We start from the raw sequence: 22886 nt of genomic DNA, 5'->3' as shown, positions 1-22886 counted from the left end.
TTGTATAGTTTGAGTGGGATGTGATATATTGTAGTTATCAAACCTTGCAAGTAGTTATCAACAAGAGATCATACATTATGAGTTGAATTTTTCTCTTATGGAAATAATTAAATATATTATAATGTTTTTTGCATATGATACAACAATGCAATTTAAAGTATAGCAAATAAAATTTAAGTGTGCTTTCTTGATTAGAGTACTAAAAGAAAAGGTATGTATCAAACAACCTCCTTGATACGAACATACCAAAATTCCAATCCTCTAATACATTCCAGACAATGAAATATATGGTCTAAAGCAAACACCTGGATCATGGTATGACGTTCTATGATAATTTCTTCTTGCATATATTGAAAAAGTGGATGTATATATTGTTAAAGATTCCAATGAAGAAGAAAATTTTAAATAAAAGAACATGGCTACCAAATTTCAACCAGGGTTGCATGATATATTTTATATATAAAAGGTCAGTGGGAGGGGTTTGTTTGTTTTGAATATGAATTTCAACCATGGTTGCATGATATAGATTATTATTGTGTCTATAAACATTTGTGGGTGAGAGGTAGAAAGACAAGGGGTTGAACAAACAACTTGTGTGTTGTACATGAGGTTAAATTTTGGGTGTTCAAGAAAATATAATCAAAAGGATTGGCATGTTTTAATTGAAGATGATGTAGGTAAGTTTCAAGTTTGATTTTGCATGCACTAGAACATGAGGACATTTGGAAGACATTATTCTAGTTTGTGATCCATTTACTTTTACTGAAACTGTTGTTACATGTATGGATGATTGTGTGATAGTGGAAGTGAAATTGATTAACTGTAATGTTACGATCTAGATTATCAATGTGCATTCTCCTTAAGACAAGGGTAGTAAAAGAGGTTTATGGCCTACTATTATTTTTTTTATCAATCAAAGGAAAAGGTAGTACATATTCAATGATTTTAATAAAGCTCGTGATCAATCCTAAAGGTTTAAATCACATTTTTTTCAAAGATCTGCTAATTTCTTTAATAATTTTATTCAACATGCAACTTGGATACATGTTCATATAGGTGGGAGAGACTATAATTGTATTAATAAAAATGGTACACAGGTGAGTAAACTAGATCAATTTATCATCTCAAAAAATCTTTTTAATATGTCAAAAAATTACCATATCATAATTCGATTATCCTTGAAAGTGAGATGTTAAATTATGGGTATATTCATTTTATGTTGTTTCATTCTTTGGATGCAAGTGGAAGGATTTGAAGAACTTGTTAATTCTACTTAGGAAAAAAATTGTCGAAAATGGTGGGCAACAATGTGATTGTAGTTAAGAATAAATTTATAGGTTTAAAAACCAATATAAAGGTCTAAAATTCATTTTCGAAAAAACATGGTTTGAAATATGAGTTTTTGAAGAAAATCAATGTCATATATATATATATATATATATATATATATATATATATATATATATATATATATATATATATATATATATATATATATATACTTATAAATGAAGTATTTTTCCTTTCACCACATTCATTTAAAACTTTAATGTATTTTTCTTTTCACCACATTCTTTTAAAACTCCCATGACTTTTCAATTTATTTCTAATAATGATTATAAGTTGGTTAATAAGATTAAATAAATATGAAACCTAAAGTGTAATCATATATAAACTAAATTTCAATATAAAAGGAATATCTTTAATTCTACTTATAAAGTTATGTTTTTTTAACTTTTAACATGTTATACTTAATTTATTAGTTTTAATATATTGTTGTGTGTAAACCATTATCATTTTAAAGCTACAACTTTTGAACAATTTGTATAAATACTTCAATTATAAATTTAAATATAACATTATATGATCAACTTAAATATAAAGTTTTGTTTAACTTAAACAAACCAACTAATATTTTTTAAATAGTTAAAAGTAATAAATTGTAGTGTCTTTCTAAAAATGATTATAAATTGGTTAATAAGGTTAAATAAATATTAAACCTAAAGTGTAATTATAAATAAACTAAATTTAAATATTAAAATAACATCTTTACTTCTACTTTTAAAGTTATGTCTTTAACTTTTAACAAATTATACTTAATTTATTAGATTTAATATGTTTTTGTTTGTAAACCATTATCAGTTTACAACAACAACTTTTGAATAGTTTGGACAAAATACTTAAATTGTTAATTTAAGTATAACATTACAGTGTCAACTTAAATATAAATGTCAGTTCCGCTTAAAAAAAACCCAACGAATATTTTGCAAATAGTTAAAAGTGATAAATTATAGTGCTAAATAAAAAAACTGAATTATAATCTCAATTTAACTAAAACATTTCCTAAATATATTTATATTATCGTTAAAAGTTTTCAAATAAGTAGCTTAAAATAATTTACAATAACAATAGTTAAAAATAACTCTATATAAATGATTATATTGTTACCTTTAAAATCAAAAAACAATGTTTGATATTTTAAATAACTATACTAATAGAAATTAAAACGTTAAGCAAATATATTTTTGAAAAATTAATTAACAAGAACAACTATAAATAATATTAAACCATATATTATATTTAATTTATTCATAAGTAACTCGCGGGTAGAAGTCATTTAAACGGTTGAGATTATGCAGTTATAATAGATGTATATATTATCTTATAAATCAAAATAATCAATATATTATATCAATTTAGTATACGAATTATTATATCAAATTTAACAGCAATGTTACTGTTATATATATTATATATATATATATATATATATATATATATATATATATATATATATATATATATATAAGTGTTTCTGCGCAACGTATGGACATTCGCCTAGTATACTTATAAAAGAGGCATTGTTACTTACACTACATGCATTTGAAACATTCATGACTTTTCAATTTCTTTCCAATAATTATTATAAATTGGCTAATAATCTTAAATTAATGTAAAAACTAAATGCTAATCATAACTTAAGTACAATATTAAAATATCATATTTTACTTCTATTTATAAAATTAGAACTTTAATTTTTTAACCTATTATAGTTAACTTATTAGTTTAGATATGTTGTTGTATGTGAATAATTGTCATTTTTAAAGTCACAACTTTTGTATAATTTATGATTTTATGCAAAATAGTTAAATTATTAATTCCAATATAATGTTAATTGGTTAACTTAAATCAAAGTTTCAGTTAAACTTGAAAAAAAAAATCAAGAGACTATTTTATAAATAGTTAAAAGTTATAAGTTATAGTGTTAAACCTAAATTATAATCCTAAATTAACAAAAAAAACCATGAAACTATATTTTATAATGATTAAGAATTTTCAAATAAATAGCTTAAAAATAACTTATAATAAGAACCGTTAAAAGTAATATTATATAAAAAATTATAATGTTATCTTTAAAAATAAAAAACAATGTTTGTTGTTTTAAATAATTACAATAAATGAAACTAACAATATTCATCATATAAATTTTAAAAAAATTAAAATTTTGAAACCAAATTAAAATAATTAAGAGTTTCCAAATACGTTATTTTAAATAACTTACAACTATAATTGTTAAAAGTAACATTATATATATAAATTTTACTGTTACCTTTAAAAACAAAAAGAATGTTTAATATTTACATAAATTACAATGATAGAAATTAAAATCTTAAACAAAATAAACTTTTTAAAACTAACTAATCATAATAGCAACTAAAAGTATCGTTAAATCATCTATTATATTTAATTATATTTATGAGTAACCTGCAGGTAGAGGTCATTGAGACAATTAAGATTATAGAATTTTAAAAGATGTTTAGATTATCATATAACTCAAAACGAACAATGTTTATACCAACTTAGTATAAAATGTATTATAAAAAAGCTAACAACAACTTCATTGAAATATTAAAAAAAAAACCATATATTTGTAAAGATTTCAAATATATTGTTGTATTTTGCGCAACGCGCGGGTATTCACCTAGTATACTTATAAAGGAGACATTTTCTCTTGCATCATATGCATTTGAAACCTCCAAAACTTTTCATTTTTCACATAATTAATGACAATCATTCAGAAGTTTTGTAATTTATATATAGTTAATGGTATTTTATGAAACAAATTGATTAAATCATGTTCGTTTTTTACCTTACATATACTTAATGGCATTTCATGACCATTGCAGTCTAAAGGATTCCTCATAATATCTTTACCTATATGTATGCATAATGTCATTTCCTTGTAGAGAATACCAATGGATGTATTGTCGCTAAAAATTTTGGATTCTTTTGTTATAAGGTTTGTTATTGATTTCATACATGTATTCTTTTTATTCTTCTTATTAATATTTTTCTAACTTTTGATAAATTTTTTGTATTTTATTTGTGTGTTTTCATGGGTTGTTTCTCACATCTCCAGTGAAACCAAAATCTAAAGTCATAATACATCTCAACCATATATTCCTATACCTACAAGATTTTTTTTTTACTTTCTAATAATAATTAGGATTCTAATTATTAATTCTTCCAATTGAGTAGAATGACAAGATTGCTCATTCTTAGAGCATTTTTTATTAAGCCTGTGTGCTTAATTTTTTTTTCACTTGAGTAAATTCGTTATAATTTTAAAATGTGATGATTATTTATATAATTACTTTTAATTAGAAAAAGTTATAGTATAATGTTTAATTAATTAATTAAAGCACATGACTTGGGTGATTTAATTTTACTCAAATAAGTATTTACATACGTTTTACTCTATATAGTATATCTCAATATTAATATATGATATATGATATATTCACATGACTTGATGTACGCGAATACAAAGGTTGACCAAGTTAATGGCCGGCAAAATATAATAACGAAGATGATATTAAACAAGTTGATGAGATTAAGGGAAGACGAATGCAACAATTTGGATTTAGTAAGTTATTCGAGTAACGAAAACGAATTTGTTCAAACTGGACCAAATAACCAAAAAACGGATTAACATAAGTAATACGATTCTGTTAAGTGATAAACATCAAACAGATAACCTGAAATCTGACTTATCCACATGTCAATCATACCGACATGAAGTATATTCGATGGTGTGATATTCTCTAGGTAAAATGACTTCATTACTCACATTTGTCTCTATGTAAACGTGTAATTAGGTATTTTTTTTCAAAGTTAACAGATATTATATATTGTAAATTTTTATTTGTGTAGGTGAATGGAAAAAAGTATTTACTAATATATTTTACGAGGAAAAAAATAATATATCAAACTACTATTGTTAGAGAACAAAAGCATGTTTGGATATATATATATATATATATATATATATATATATATATATATATATATATATATATATATAGGTAAAGGTTCAAATGAGAACCAAAAAAGGCTAAGAACCGTAAAAACCTCTAATTTTAGAAGTTTATAAAGGGTTTAGGGTTTAGGGTTTAGGGTTTGGGGTTTAGGGGGTTTAGGGTTTAAGGTTCTTAACTCTAAACCCTTTATAAACATCTAAAGTTAGAGGTTCTTACGGTTCTTAACCTTTTTTGGTTCTCATTTGAACCACTCCCTATATATATATATATATATATATATATATATATATATATATATATATATATATATATATATATATATATATATATATATATATATATATATATATATTATTAAGATAATACAATTCTAAAAGATAGATATACAAAATTGGTTAATTATCATAATAGTAATAATACAAAAAATCAAAAGTTAATGAAAGTTTATATTATCCAAAAATAAACACTCTTAAGATGAGTTAGTTTAAATATATATCTATCATATTCTATATTTAAAGTAACTACAATGTAAAAAAAATATTTCAAAATCAATGATACCTACACAACTATTTTTAATAACATATATTAATTATATTAAAATATTTTGTGCAACACACGTATATTAATCTAGTTGATTTAATAACTGAGACACGTATTGCTACAAAGATAGAGATTGAAAAATCCATCATATTATTGTAACAAATTGGTGAGATTGGTACTTGGAAGTGATCAATTTAGAGAAAATTAAAAAAAATAAATTAGATAAATAATGCGACAAAATTATAAGTTATTACACAACATACTTCAACAAAGACGTCATCAAATAAATGTTCATGGTGTTTTTGGTGGATGGTATGTATATTAAAAACTCGTCTCATGTGAAAGTTACATCTTGTACTTTTTTAAGGAGAAATTTTTTGAATTTAAGGTGGTTGAGTCCAGGCCATAATAGTTATCGATTCAAGTCCTCTATCGGTGTACCAAAGTCAAATGCGTGATTCTAGGTTCACGATTAAAAAAATTAAGAGTGCAGTTTGGTCTTGTGGCATTGAAAAGGCGAGGACTTTATGACTTTTCCTTCAAAGTTATGAAACAGTTTTGGAATATTTTACAAAAGAAATTGTCAAATTTGTAATGAAATTTCATGACACTAATTTATATTTTGGGTAGGTGTAAATTTTCATTTATTACACTTATTTTGAAAATGCCAAACCTGTTATTTATAAAGGATTATAGACACAAAATTTTATTAGGGTCCAAAATAAAGACATAACTAGGATTTTAGCTAATAGATTTGTGAAATTGGCAGGTAGTGTGGTGAGAAATGAACACTTAGTGTTTGTTAAAGGTCGAATTTTTTTTGGATATCCCTTTGTTGGTTAGGGCATGTTTGATTTACCTCTTACTGGGTATAGTAACAGGTTACCTCTTATTCGGTAATGAGCCTTTAATATCAACATGTTAGCCTCTTACGTGGTCCACTATCGTCTTACCGAGTCCAACAAAAAATGTTAACTGCTTAATTTGGAATGTTATCCCATTTTTACCAGACACAATACATCATTCCATCGCTTTTGCCTCCATCGTTTCTGTTTCCATCGTCATCTCCTTCTTTCGCCAGTACCTACTACTATGTCGCGTCTTCGTCTTCCTTTGGTGATAACTTCCTTTGCAACCCTCTATTTCAGTCACATAACCACAAAATCCTAACCTCCGTCTGATTTAAATTATGTTATTATTTTATTTTTTCAGGTGAGAACTCCTAACCTTTAACTGCTCCATTTCCAAAATCATCTCGACTCAAGGTCTAGCCTCTCACATTTTCTTTATTTTCATTTTTTCTTTTCCTTCGTTCTTTTTTTCCTATATCCTTCTTAATATAATGAGATGATGGTGTTTTTTAATGTGGCCTTTCTTTTGAAAGAGATTGTTTTAATGTGGTCTTGATTTCTTAACATAATTAAATGTTGTGTTGCATAGTTGCCTCAAGTTTTTACCATACTACCCTCTTATTATTTTTCTAATCTCATTACATTGTATGATTTACATTTCTTGATCATAGAAACTGAATATTTGTTTCCTTCTCATGTGTATCACTCTACCTATATCGATGAGGATTGAATTGTGAAGCAATTACATTCTTTAGGGCGAATGTGTTTACTAGAAATAGATACGTACTTTCTTTTATTTGCTTGTTATAACCTTCTATTTGCTTTTATTCTTATACGACATTATACTTTAAATAAGTTGATGAGACTTTTGATGCTTTTGTTTGTTCAATTATTATAAGGGATAATGACTTGAAAGGGTAACGAACTTTCGACTTTTTTCACATTTAGTCACTAAACTTTTTTTCGTTATCTATTTGCCATTGAACTATTGAAATTGCTCACATTTTACCCTTATGACCGGCTGTTACCGGTCATAAGGGTAAAATGTGAACAGTTTCAATAGTTTAGTGGCAAATAGATAACGAAAAAAAGTTTAGTGACTAAATATGAACAAAATCGAAAGTTCGTTTCCCTCTAAAAAGTTAAATGACTAAATGTGAAAAAACTTCCTCTTGTATTATGTTTTAGCAAATTATTATTTTTGTTAAATTGTAGCAACATTTGTTGATGAAGAAATCTATGAAATAAAGAAAAACAAAACCCTTAAAATATATTTAAAAAAAAACAAAAAACCAAAACCGAAATAAAAAACCAATGGTTTGACTTCCAAAATAAAAAATCAAAATTTCCAATATGATTTTGGTTTTACAAAAAAAATGAACCATTCTCACTAATGTGAATTATGATCATTGGTTTGGCATGCAGAATTTGTGACATCCCATGAATATGTAGTTACAACATCGTCTGAACTCATAATTCATAGTAAGGGGTTAGAGTATCATCGCATGAATACGTAGTTACAACATCGTCTGAACTCGTAATTCATCACGTACAGGTTATGGGCCTGCTGGTGTTTTCATGGGTTGTCTAGAAAAGTCCGTGGTCGCCATCTATACTCTGGTAGATGACTACATCGCCACATTGTCGGTTAAGGTTATGGTATCTCCTTTCATCCTACATCACCTATTCATCATCATCTATTTACCTAATTATTATCACCTTTCTATCATCACCTATCTCTCATCATTTTATTTCATCACACACCAACTATTTCATCTACTCATGTTTCATCCGCAACATATTTGTAGATATAAAATAAATATACCATTAAAATTTTTAAAACATGTATAAAATCGTTCATCCAGCATAGACAACAAGTATTCAAATAATATGCACACATAGCACGTAATTTATATAAAATACTTCATATCTATGTGTAAGATGAAAGTAACTATATATACCATAAAAATCCCAAAAATGTTTCCTAACTTCAAACCCCAAGGTTTACTCTACTAAAGCTTCATATTCTCGGCTCTCTGGACCTAGAAGGGTCCAGATCTATAACACAAACTTGCAAGAGGGGTTTGAAGTGATTCAAGCCCTAACCCCAAAATGGAATCTACACAATAGGGAAGGAAAGGGGTTCATTTTTGTACCTCAGAATGAAGCTCCTTGCTTGAATAACTCAGAACAATAACCTTCCTTGGTCCCTCTTGCTGGAACTCTTCTCCTTTCTTGCAAAATCACACCAAAAAGCTCAAGATAGCTCTTCCTCTCACTCTACACACTCAAGCTCGCTAGGGTTCTCACTTATGGGAAAGGTAGTCGCAATTGAAGGCCCTAAGTGCCTTTAAATATAGCTCGGGCCCAAAGATTTAGGGTTTCTGCCAACAGCGCAGACTCGTCGAGTCGCCTCACCGACTCGTCGAGTCCATTCATTAATCCGAGTCATCAGTCGCGACCTTACTTGACGAGTTGAGGCGTCAACTCATCGAGACTCTCTTCTTAACTCAAAAGAAAAATACTTAAATTATGATACCTGGAAATCCGGATGTTACATTTTGTTTTTTTATTTTATAGATTTCTTCATCAACAAATGTTGCTACAATTAAACAAAAATGAATAATTTGCTAAAATATAATACAATAGGAAGTTTGTTCACATTTAGCCATCGAACTTTCTAGAAGGAAACGAACTTTCAATTTTGTTCACATTTAGTCACTAAACTTTTTTTCGTTATCTATTTGCCACTAAACTATTGAAATTGTTCACATTTTACCCTTATGACCGGTTACAGCCGGTCATAAGGGTAAAATGTGAACAGTTTCAATAGTTCAATGGCAAATAGATAACGAAAAAAAGTTTAGTGACTAAATGTGAAAAAAGTCGAAAGTTCGTTACCCTTTCAAGTCATTATCCCTTATTATAAATGTACACAAGATAGTTGATAGTTTATTTTTTTCTCAAACTAATAAAGTTTATTCAGCACAAAACAAAATAGGAAGGTTAAAATTATCATTTTAAGCATTCAGCATAGTTAGTCAGATGCATAATAAAATAACATGGTTTCGGTCAGAAACAATTGCACTAAAAACTTTTGACCCGATCAAACTCTCAGGCTTTGACTTACTTAAATCTTTCATAGTAAACAACTATCAAACAACCTTTTAATGAGGTCATTGATTGGTACAAAAACTAGAAGATTAAATTCATCATTTTTTACATATAAGAAAAAAAAATATTTTTTTAAGTTGGGGATACATGTACCACATTATGGGGATTTTTTTAGTTTTGCTAAAGTTATTTGATTTTGGTTCATGGTATCCTAGTAGTGAGTTTTAAGTGGGAAGAGTATTAAGGCAATAAGATCGTATCATATTTCCTTTTCATTTTTAGCTATCTAGAGTTTTCATGTTACTATTAAAGATGCAGTGGTAAATAGTTTGTATCGACCTGCTCGGGTTAGTTAAAAGAATTTACGAATTTTCATTTATACTTACTTGGTGATGTTCTTTTTCTTGACAAATAGTCGAAAAATGTTCCAAATATTGTTACGGTGTTGAACTAGATCAACTTGGATTATGGTTTGAATATTAATTTACAAAAATCAGACTTAGACAGAATGTCTTATGCAAAAGTCAAGATTTGGCTACCCTTATACTGTCGGTTGGAAAAAAATATTTTGTGTGTGGAAGGTTGGAATCTAATAATAATAGTTGTCGCATTAGAAGGTATAAACTTTTTCTATTGGAGGTCGTACTACTTTGTTGAAGTCTTTTATTGGTAGCATTGTTATATTTTATGCCACTTCTAAAGTCATACAAAAGGTGATCAAAGAGACGTAAATTTTTCTTTGATGGGTAAGCAAACAAAAAGAAGATTAGTTATCAAGTGGGAAAAAGTGTTCGCTCCTAAAGATAAATATGGATTTTAGTATAGTAAGTTTGTATGCTTTTAATTGTGCATTGATTCAAAATTGGCGGTGTTGATTTCTTTTAAAGATTCTAGTTCATTGTGGATTAAAATCATTTGTTCTTTTCATATCATGGGTTTGATCCTTTTCAATTTTGATATAGGGGATAAGTTGCAAGCACTTGGTCTAGAATTTCATATTATCAGTTGCATGAGACCAGATTGTCTTAAGTTCTTTTCTTCCAAAAAAAAAAGTTGGCAATGATTCGGCCACTAGATTTGTCAAATGTTGGGGTTGGAAAAAACTCGCTTCAAAAGAGATTTCTTAGGCTATGTTTGGCGTACTAGCTGAAAAGCTATATGTTGGCTGAAAAGCTAGCTGATAGCTAAAAAGCTAGCTGTTAAATAAAAAACTAACTGATAGCTGAAAAGCTAGCTGATAAAAAATAGCGTTTGGTAAAACTAGCTGAAAAGCTAGCTGAAATATATAAAATTACATAAAATGACATGCAATAGTATGTGTTTCTATAATTAATTAAGGGGTGTATTTGAAAATTTTTGAAAAAGCTCCTAAAAAGCTAGTCTAAGTAGTTTTTCAAAAAGCTAGCTTATAAGCTACTTTTTGGCTTACCAAACACGACAACATAAAAAAGCTCGAAAAATAAGCTAGCTTATCAGCTAGCTGTGACGCGCCAAACACAGCCTTAGACTTTATTTGTTGGAAATCGACATAAATTGTTTTATTACGAATCAATTCTTAAATAATAATTATTGTCGGGCATAATGTCAAGATCTTAGAGGGTGAATGAAGATGAATATTTTGTGGCCTTAGTATAACTTATAGCATCGTTTGGTTTTTTTCTCATAGACGGGTAAATTTGTCTTGGTTAAGGTGAGTTTTTTTAGCAAAAATGTTTTTTTTACGCATTATGAACTTAAGAAAATACATTCTAGGAAAAGATTTTGTTTTTCTCATGAAAAACGTCTTTTCTAAAAGACAAAAAAAATAGCTTTTATTTTTGAAAAACATTTTCTATGTTCTAATTCTAATGTAATAATTCTTTTTCCACCACCACCACCTCCACCGCAACCGCCACTGTCACTGACAACACCACCATCCCCTCCGCCTCCTCCGCCTTTGCAACCACCACCCCACCCCCATCTTCGCTAACACTAGCCCCACCCTCACATTTGCTACCACCACCAACCCCACCCTCACCTTCGTTACCACCACTTTCACCATCACTTCCGTCACCACTAGAACTGTTAGGAAAATATAACCCAAAAATTGTACGAAATAATAAAACTCTAAAATTGTTGACTAAGGCCTGTGTTTAACACAGTTTTCTTAAAACAAATTCGTCTTATATGAATGTTTGTTCCCATGATACAACAACAAAAAACAATTCTCCTAGATTATCCGAACCCTCACTTGGTCCGAATTATATTTTGGTTGCAGCAAAAGAGAGAGGATGAAGCGGAAGTGTAAGAGAGGAAGAGTATTTAGTTTCATTCGGTGTATCTAATCAATCACATAGGCGTGATATTTATACTACCCAATGTAACTGGTGTAATCAAAACAAAATCGTACCTGTCACAATTAAATAAGACAGTTAATCAAGAAATTAAAACTGAAATCTATGATTAATAGCTTTTAATTCGTTTTTGTAATAGTTAACCAAAAGGAAATAATTGAAAAAGGTCCTTGAACTTTTTCGGTCGACCGGTGGTGCATTTATGCCCGCACACAAGGTTAGTGGTCCGAAGCCAAATTTGGCTCGCATTTGCACCCCTTGCATGCACGTGTAAGAGAGAGTCTTGGTTCTAATAAGTCTTATAAATGTAGCTAGTCTTTGTAGTTATAGACCAATTTCCTTTTCGTTCTGCCACCAATGTGAGATGAGTTTAAAACCCACTTAACTCCTTTATTTTTTTTCCAATTGCCCTTTTTTGACAAAGTAATTTCTCATTCAATTTTAACCATTTTGGACGTGTGGTATATCCAAACGAAGATATCACGAAGGAGAATAAGAATATATAATCTATAGTTTTTTTTATTATATTTAGATTCCAAAATTTGTGCTCAAAAATGGAGAAAACCATTTTTGGAAATTAATAAAATTAGATTTCCAACAAGAACTAACACCAACACTGACACCAATACTACTCATATTTTTTACAAGGTTCTAAATAACGTAAGGCGTCACTTGGCGGCAATGTCAAGCCTCAAGTTTTTTTAGTCGTGGCGAGCCACGTTATTTGTAAAGCGTGACTTAAGACGACAATTTTGTATATATTTAATATATATATATATATATATATATATATATATATATATATATATATATATATATATATATATATATATTCTACTATTATTCATTTTTATATACATATGTGACTTAAGGCGGTATTTTGTCAAAGTTTGGCGGCAAGTACAAGCCTTGGAGTCATGGCGTGCCATGGCAGAGCTGTGACGAGCTTTTTAAAACATTGATTTTTTATGAAGACTTTAAAAACAAACAATATTTTTTTATGAAGAGTAAATATATGGGAAAAAAATACTTTTGATCTACATCTTATTCCGTAAATATGAAAAAAGACTGAAAAGATTTTATCTCTTCCAAAACAAACACCACATTAGTCCTCGTTACAATGTCTTCTATCAGTAACTATATTAATAATTAGTTGTAAAACTCGTGTATTACACGAGTTGATTAAAAAAATGAAATATTAAAATATAAATAATAAGTATTTTTTAAAATAAAATTTTAAAATAAGAAATGAAGAAACATATTAATTGCAATTTAGTATAATATTTATTATATTTTTTTTACTTTACATATACAAGTATAAGTATTATGTGGCTTTCTTATTTTAAAAATTAAAAAAACCATAAATTGACATGTGAATATTATTTATTTAAAAAATATCATAAAATGATAAGTGTCAAAATTTATTAGAGATTGACATGTGGCAAAATTATCTTCATTTATTATAGTAGATTTTACGTATGTTGTGGGTGATGAACCAACTAGATTGAATAAATTTATTCCTAAAAAGACAAACATTTTGGTTTGGAGAATGTATTGTGATAAATTGATTCAGTGCCAACAAAAAATAATTGACAAAACTTCAAAAATAGTCCATGTGGTTTTCGAATATATCATGTTTAATCCCTAAGTTCAAAAAATCTCACAGGTCGTCCCTATGGTTTTCAAAATTTTTAACATTTGGTCCTTCCGTCTAACTCTGTCAGCCTTCTACCGTTAAGTGAGGGGTATTTTCGTCATTTCAACACCCATGGACCATTTATGAGGTTTTCTATTTTTTTTTTTTTTGGAAAAAAAAGAAAAAATAAATAAATTTAAAGGGGTCCCACTCATCTCTCTCTCTCTCTCCATTTTACAATGGAGGAATCTTAAAAAAAGCTACAACAATGGAAGTTGCAACAGCTGTGTTACCAAATCTCACTCATTCAAATCCCCCAAATCCCCTGAATCGCTCCATAAATCTCACACCCAACTACCTTCTATGGTTCTTAATGAAATCTCCAACTCACAACTCTCCAATTCACAACATCTGGGTTTCAACTTTTTCTGCTCATTGTCTTCCCCATACACACCCACAAATAAAGAAAACCTAAAATCGGAAACTCCAGATTTGTCCACCGAATCACATCTTCAGAATCCGGTCTCGGCCCGTGAAGAAGCACTACCACGGACGATCCATAATTGCAAACCCGAAATCCCATGGGATAAACATCAAAACCCAGAAAAAATTCGTAGAATCTTGGTTTTCTTGAGTAAAATCAAATTGAGTTGCATTACAGGAACCCACTAATCTCTCAATTGACTCAAAACGCCCCAATCTATCTAGCAGCATCTCGATCTGGTAACTGCCAAATTCCTTTATCTTGTTGGCGTTTGAGATGAGTTCTTACAGAGCCTTCATCCTCTCTGTAATAAGAACAAGATTTTGAAGAAAACATAATACGAGGTTTATAGGAAAGATAAGAAACATGGGCCTGAATCTTCTAGCTCTACTTCTCTGACGTGGCTGTGATGGTGCTCCACCACTAGTGTTGCAGTTGCGGTCTTTACTCACGATTGTTGACAACGATTTCAACAATGTAATTTGGAACGTAGGTCAACTACTCACTATTAACTTGTGGTTTCCAGTCTAAGACACAAACACAGGACGGAACAATAAAAACCACGCACACACATATGGGGAAGGGCGGTGATTATCGCGTCCATAAAATGATGACCACAACAAGCAGCTGACAGTGGTTGGGAGATGTAATCGAAATCGACGGCGCTAGAGTTTTAGGAGGTGGTGTCGTCAGAGTCGATGGGTATTATATGATGCAGTGATAGTCGGAGCAACTGTATTGTGGAATCGTTACAGAGCAACAAACTTCAAACAAATATGGTTACGATGATGCAATAATGATGATCATAAATTACAGACGAATGTGATGGAGGTGAAGTTATATGATAACAGGGATTGAATTTTCCCTTTTTATTTTGGGTTGCAAGTGCTCTTCCTGTGAATGTAAGAGAGAAAACAAAGACAAAGGGGTGGAGTGGAGTGGGGAAGAAGGGAATAAGGGTGGGGTTGTTGGAGAGAGAGAGAGAGAGAGAGAGAGAGAGAGAGAGAGAGAGAGAGAGAGAGAGAGAGAGAGAGAGAGAGAGAGAGATAGGTGGGTGGGCCCCCTTTATATTAAATAATTATATATATATATATATATATATATATATATATATATATATATATATATATATATATATATATATATATATATATTAAATGAGGCAAAACTTCATAAATGGTCCATGTAGTAGTGAAATGACCAAAATGTTCTTCACTTAACGGCCAAAAGCTAACGGAGTTAACGAAAAGGACCATTTGTTAAAAGTTTTGAAACCACATGGACGATCCGTGAGGTTTTTTGAGCTTAGGGATTAAACTTGATATTTTCGAAAACCATAGGGACCATTTTTGAAGTTTTGTCAAAATAATTTGTTAGAGACGGACATTTAGTTATCTATGCATGTACATACATACCCATATAAGAAGATTTACGATAATATATGCATGTATATGCATACCCTATTTATAATGATTTACGATATTATATGCATGTATACTTCTATATAAATATATATATATATACATAAACCCTACCCTAGGCGTAGAGCTTGCAAAAGTGTGCCCTTTTAAATACGATGTTCTATAATTGGTCGTCCTCCCAATTCCTACTTAGAATAGCCGGCACATTTTGATATAGACCACAAAGAAAAAAGGGAAACAATATATAAAAGTCTATTGCCGTTTCTACATGCATTTTGATATGGTCTTCCCATTTTATAGAATGATCGAAAATTCCTAATAGTTTGGTCTTGTGTGGTCGGGTCTAGATCTAGGCATGACCCGATATTAGCTGTTTGATAAGGAATTTTTTGTATTTATAGGTCCCCATCTCAATTAAGAAAGCAAAGAACCGAAAAATTGATAAATATTCCTCCATTAAAGAAGCAACCACAAACTCAAGAGTCTTGTTCATAACTAAATATAAATTGTTTAATATTGATAGGTAAAATGCCAAGTTTTTAAACGATCGGTCTCAAATGTAGCTTATCAGTATCAGATGCAGATGAAAAGATTCGGTAGAGACAAAATGAATAGTATATAAGTAGTGTAGGGAGTGTGGGTGTGTTTGTAGTTCCAAAAAAATACAGTCTGAAAGTAATTTATTATGGTTACGTTATTTAGTGGTAAAACATTATTTTCATATTTTGGGTATTATTGAAGACTTAGATTCCTCTATTGCTTGGATTCTTGGATTCTTAGGATACTTAAATTCCTTGCTTGTGTAATTTGAAAAATTACAAGTTTTGACTTCAATTCAAATAATGAACAAATACCTAACTTTTCCAATTTCTCTATTCATTAATGTTTTCAATTAATGAATGGTATATTTTTCAAGACTAAATTGACAAAAACCCGTAGCTATCATGATGGAATAAATTTCAACTAAAGACAAGAAATGGATGCGAAGACATTCTTGAAGAGGGTTTTCCAACCGAATAAGTTACTTGTTAGATAAAGTAAGGGTAAAGCTAATCGATGATATGTTGCATAAAGTAAGGCTAAAGTTAATCACTGATATTAATTTGATATATTTTCGCTTGAATACTAGTATATATAGTTTATTATAAATTTGTGACATGCATGATAAATAATTAAATAGCATACATTTAAAAAAAATATATCACCATCCACAAACATCATGCGAAAATGTTAAGAGGCTATTTTACAATATTTGAACTTTTAAGATATGAATTTTTAGGAATCTTAAAATTTTAATATGATTTAACTTTTTAATATCTGAATTATTAAATTTTAGGAATCTTAAAATTTTAATATGCTTTCAATTTTTAATATCTGAATTATTAAGAGGTCGGATAGAATAGTGAGAGAAAAAAATGTGGAAAAAAGTTCCCTGAAAAAATAAAGTATTTTAAAAATATGTTTATTTTTTTTATTCAAATACAACTTATTTTCTTAAAAATTAAAAAAATAACCAAACAATTAAGAAACTTCTACTAAAAACACTATCCAAACACTTTGAAATATAAAAAATTAAGAGACTACCAAATCACCGTTACTTAAAAACCAACGAACCGAATGACATTTACTTTTGTAGATTATGAATCTTTTTCTTTTACTTAAATAATGATTTATTTTCAATAATTAAATAAAAAAGTAGTTAAGATTGGCAAAAAGAAGTACACATGTCAATTCCAAGTTAAAAGTCTCCAAATCAAATGTTCAATCAAGAAGGACTTAGTAACGGCCCGACCATGTTTATTTCATAAAAATGATATAACAAGTTTTTTCTCTTATAATTGATTATTTTTTAATAATTTAACAATAAAACATGAAACTAACTCGTTTGCATTATAAAAGAAATCAAAGCTACTTTTGATTATAACAATAATGTAAAGAAACACAACCATAAATTAAGAAATTGATTCCAATTCATTGAGCCAACCAAACTAGGTTCCATCAAAGAAACATGACTTTTACCCAACTTTTTCCTTTGAGTATATTATATGGAATTAAATAAATATTCAATTAACTAAAGCTTTCCTTTTTGTAAACGGCCCATGTGAGTTGGGGGGCCAATAAAACTTATAAAATGGACTCCACAAAAAAATATATATATACATATTGCTTTAGTTTCTTAATTAAATCTATACCTTTCAACTATAAATAACAATTATGAATTATTGGCTTATGGCTCCCTCCCAACAAGAGTTTTTGTTTTGTACTTTGGGACCCCTCCCCCATCCCTATAGCTAATTTTACTACCAACTCTCTTGTAGTTCATATTTCCACATCAATCTTTGATTAAAATAATATTTATCATGTAATGACGTAATAAACCATCCAACAATACACGTCAAATCCTGATTTGATTTTTTAATTTAAACCATCTAGTAAAAAAAAATATGTTTTTGACTTTTATACCTTTATTATGATCATTCACTAAACCCCAGATCCTAAAATCACTCTGTCTTTAATTTAAAAATAAATCATTCAACAATACACGTCAAATCTTGATTTGATTCCTTAATTTAAACCATCCGGTAAAAAAAATATGTTTTGACTTTTATATCTTCATTATGATCATTCACTAAACCTTAGTTCCCATAATCACTCGTCTTTAATTTAAAAACAAATCATCCAACAATACACATCAAATCATGTTTTGATTATTTAATTTAAATAATCCAGTAGAAAATATGTTTTTTAATTTTATATCTTCATTATGATCCTTCATTAAACCTCAGTTCCCAGAATCGTTCGTCCTTAATTTAAAAATAAATCATTCAACAATTCACGTCAAATCCTGATTTGATTCTTTAATTTAGACAATCAAGTAAAAAAACATGTTTTGACTTTTATACCTTCATTATGATCATTCAGTAAACTTCACTTCCGAGAATCACTCGTCTTTAACAAAACATAACCATTTAGAATAGATTTACAGTTTTTTACTTTTTTTTTACTGAGTGTACTGTTTTAAACGACCTTTATGATACGACACACCTCATATACTACATTCTCGAACTAGAAACATATAAATGATAGCCTAGAAAGGCTTGGGGAAGGCATGCCATAGATGGGTATGTATTTGGTGAAACAAATTGTCAATGTTGATGGGTTGTATAAAGTAGGAGGAATTTAAGGGGCATTTGTTTTGTTTGCTTTTTCAAGGGTAATTTAGTAATTTACCTTTTTCAATCGATCGAGTATGATATATATTATATATTATATATGTTATATATATAAATATATATGTATTTATATATTAGGAACCAAAAGGAGCCCTATGAGGAATGCCTTTTCTTCTCCTAGTGGAGGAAGTTGAAGAAAGAGGTGGGGGAGGTGTGGGCGGGTAAATGTCTTGTTGTGAGCCTTCACGCAATTCTTCTTCTTCTCTTCTTGTTGATGATGATGATATCATTCTTGTTGATGATGATGATATGTCCTCTAACATAAAGCTTGTGTTTCCATTTCTTTTTATTCCTACAACCTTTATGTAAAAAATTTGATTAAATAAATAAATAAAGTGTAGTTACAAAATAATGTGAGATTTTATTTGGATTTTAGAATGTGATAGTGATTGATTGCCATCATGTTAGCATTGATGTAGGTTGTGATTATAGGGTAGACGAAAGAAAATGTTGGTTTAAGAAAAAAAAAATATATATTGATAAATTAATTACATATATAATTATTTTTGTTGTTTGAAATATAAACTTTACGTATCACTTTAGAAAAAAATGTTAAACGAAACGAAAATTAAATACAAATTAAAAAAAAAATATAATATAACTAATGTTTACAAATTTAAAAAATAGTGTCATTGGAAATTTTATAATAAAAATCAGTCAATGTGAACGAATCAAATTATCTTATGATTGCTCGATTCCATTCCTTGTGACAAAGAATCATAATTTTTTTATTATTATCGATGATGTACTTTAATTATATTCTCTATTAGATTTATTAAATACCAAACACTACCTAAAACCAACAAATTATAAGTTTCTTTTTTGTTGGATTTATTTGACAAATAATATCAATAATAAATGAAGAATGTCATAAATATTTGTATTATATAACTTTTTTTAACATTCAAAAACAAAATTGGCATGGTCTAAAAAAGATATTACATTTTACATATAGCATTCAACATTTGAATAGTAATTGTTACTATAGATAATCAAGTTAGTTATTTGAAATCCATGATGATGCATTTGATTTACTTTTGAATAAATTTTACCTATAAATCTCACCTAAATTAACCGTATTACATTTATTATATCAAAAAGGGTTCTATTGTTGAAATATTCTAGAAACACCCAAGAAAGCATGTCCAAAAAAAGCAAAAACTTTTACTCTTGTTTTACTGTAATATTTATATATCACATTATATCCATATATACTAATAAAAATATTTATGTTATTATTGCTGTATAATGGGTTGCTTTATTATTATTATTATTTTAATTTTCTTTAACATGTAAATGATGTGCATGATGAGGTCATGATCATATGGTACATGCGATTGCCAATTCATATGGGGGGTGAGTTGTATTGTCAACATTGTGAAGCAAACCAAAGGCAACAATTAAAGCAAAAAATTAGGTATTAAAATATTAAATGAGAGTAATTAATTAATGAAGGAGATTATGCTAACCTTACAGCCTAGTGAACAAAATCGAAGTGCATCCAATAAGCTTCTTCCACAAATTTCACAAATGTGTGAAACTGCTTTTCCTGATTTAGGTTGTGGCCTTTCGTTTAGAAATAGAACTCTTGCACTGTTTATAACGTATGTTTGAACTCCATTGATGTTCAAAACTTTTTCGATCTCTGAAACCCTCACAACATCGTGATATGATGATCTTCTGATCTGCATTTTCATCAAAAAGTTGTGGAAAGGTTTACAGAATTGACAATGTGAAGGTAGTTGAGAACAGTGTTGGTGTTATAAAAAGTTTCGAAAAAAGATTTTTAAATTGCATAAAAACAAAATTGTTGAGGTGAATATAATGTTGAAAATGAAAACAATGTGATATATCTCATCTCATTTTTTATAATGTAAACGTAATTAATGTTTAATTTCAACAAAATTGAAAGAAAATGTGAAGAAAAGAAGCAATCGAATTTTGATAATGTTGATGTGAATTTCAAGGTCTTCATGAAATCAATGGAGTTGTACATTACAACATTGTAAGTACAACCGATCAGAGCGTGAGATTGTCTGTTATAAATGTGAAGGAAAAATCACACACACACACAAACACGAACCTGAATGACTTGATGTTCTTTATGGCGAGAAGATCGGCAATAGAAGCAGAATGCGTCGCCATTGCAATCCAAACAATACATATTACATTCACTTCTCGCGGCGGCGCCGTGCGTCCGGCAAACCGAGAAGAATGCCGTTCCGAGAAGCTTCTCTAGCCATGGCGGCACCAGTTGCTGCTGCATTCGCCAAATGTTAAAATCAATTCATCGACACCAAGAACACATACCAGAAACACATAGTAAAACACACACACGCACACATGGATGTTTCTGAATTGATCAATTGTACATACAAACGCTGCACATTTACCATTGCGAATTCGAACAAATGTGCAAAGATGGAAATTGAACTCCAGAACTTGTTGTTGATGGAGTTTCTTCGCCGATCAGAAGAATTTGCAGAGAGATTCTTGAGAGAGAAAAAGTTTGTAGAGAGAGAAAGGAAGAAAGAGAGGAGGTGAAAACAATTTTGAGCTTAGAATTCATCAACATAACAACGCCTGAGCTAATGGACAAAAGCAAGCATTGTTAAAAAGGAATATATAACTTTCTGGTCCTACTATTATACCTAAATGACAATATTAGTCCCTGTAATATTGTTTTTTTGTATTTATGACTCTATAACTAGTGATGCATTTAAAACAACCAACATGTGTGGACTCTCGTCGTCCTTCTATAATTTTCCAAAAAAAAATAAAAAAAATGTCATCCTTCAAAACAAGTTAAAGTTTGTTTTTAATTTATCTCTCATCTTTAAACTTTGTTATTGTCAACAATATGGAATTTCAACAACAATATACATATCACGTTTGTTAGAGCTTTCTAGTATGTAGTACTTGATATTTATTAATGATTAAGAAGTTTCATTTCTTTGGGTCCAAAAATAAATTCATTTTGTACTTATTGTTATGTGGGATATTGTTGATGTATGGTTCGTACATAAAAAGACTAAAAGCATATGAAATATTGAATACTTGTTGAAGGTTTTGGTTGTCATGGTCATATATAGTTTTGAAATCGACTATTGAATGTTAAGTCTTAACTTGAAAAATGTGACAATCTACATGATTCGAAAAATACCCTGTGAAAACCTTACTCACCGACACATCACAAGTATGACTTGGATCTAACATCTTTAGGTTATCCCAAATAAATTTTAAATATCGCCATTAACATCAATGGTGGGTCCAAAATTGATATCTAACAATGCAATAAATAAAAGTTTGAAAAAAGTTTGTAATTCATACCCATGGCTATCTCATAGGACTCCTGAATTGTGATCATAACATGAGAAGTATAATGTCAAAAACAAATTTTCATAAAAGTAGGTCTGAATTGATCCCAATATCTCATTTTTAAGATTTTATTTTTCAATCATTAAACTGACATTATATTGACACGAATAGGAGTTGCTAAAGATGACATTACAACAAAACTACATTACTACTTAAAACTAAGTGGATTCACATTGTAACGGGGAGTAAAAGGAAAATGCAAAGCACCTTTGAACTAAAAAATGAGAGTTTAAGGACTAATGTGATCCAAAATATAAACATTTAACCGATAAATTTGATATTTCACCATAGTAGAGGGGCTTAGTATGATTTTTCTTTACTACAAATGTTAAAGTGGACGGCTAGGATCTAATCGGTGGAGGGGCTTAAAGTTCATTGACAGCCGTCGGATCACGTGTTGCGTTTGGCACTTACGCCTTTCGGATGTCTTTTGCGTACGAAGAGAGGTCGGGTCGGCCATTGGGTTACGTTTGAGTGCATCACGAAGCTGTTAAGTAACGTCATCGCTTTGTGACACGTGTGGGTGTGGAAATACACGTGTCATGATATTGTTGGTCTGTCTTGTCTAGTGATTG

General features: G+C 29.2%; 1 protein-coding gene across 3 annotated transcripts; it reads right to left on the bottom strand.

Annotated features, from left to right (window-relative positions):
* Nucleotides 1-18576: 18576 nt before the first annotated feature.
* On the bottom strand, nucleotides 18577-21622 carry LOC111905505 (protein RGF1 INDUCIBLE TRANSCRIPTION FACTOR 1). 3 transcript variants are annotated; one of them, XM_023901188.3, is made up of 4 exons: nucleotides 21327-21622; nucleotides 21017-21190; nucleotides 20403-20618; nucleotides 18577-19232 (listed from the first exon to the last, which is right to left on the bottom strand). In XM_023901188.3, exons 1-4 carry the CDS (start codon nucleotides 21327-21329, stop codon nucleotides 19008-19010), a joined length of 618 nt encoding a protein of 205 aa, XP_023756956.1. In that variant the 5' UTR covers nucleotides 21330-21622; the 3' UTR covers nucleotides 18577-19007. The 3 variants fall into 3 exon arrangements, with proteins under 3 accessions (XP_023756956.1, XP_023756955.1, XP_023756954.1); XM_023901187.3 differs by having other exon boundaries at nucleotides 21017-21193; nucleotides 21327-21527; XM_023901186.1 differs by lacking the exon at nucleotides 21327-21622 and having other exon boundaries at nucleotides 21017-21199.
* Between the last annotated feature and the right edge of the window lie 1264 nt (nucleotides 21623-22886).

The sequence above is a fragment of the Lactuca sativa genome, chromosome 2 (genome assembly GCF_002870075.4).
Source record: "Lactuca sativa cultivar Salinas chromosome 2, Lsat_Salinas_v11, whole genome shotgun sequence".
NCBI lineage: Eukaryota > Viridiplantae > Streptophyta > Magnoliopsida > Asterales > Asteraceae > Lactuca > Lactuca sativa.
The sequence above is the reverse complement of the archived record's forward strand: the minus strand, read 5'-3'. Positions and strand labels throughout refer to the sequence as shown.

Bases quoted from the DNA above. Each gene is read 5' to 3' on its own strand.
- LOC111905505 (XM_023901186.1), bottom strand. From the start codon at position 21,199: ATGCAGCAGCAACTGGTGCCGCCATGGCTAGAGAAGCTTCTCGGAACG. The intron at 20,619-21,016 runs GTTCGTGTTTGT...ATGAAAATGCAG, and splicing joins AAGAACATCAAGTCATTCAG to ATCAGAAGATCATCATATCA. The intron at 19,233-20,402 runs GTTAGCATAATC...TTTTACATAAAG, and splicing joins TTTGTTCACTAGGCTGTAAG to GTTGTAGGAATAAAAAGAAA.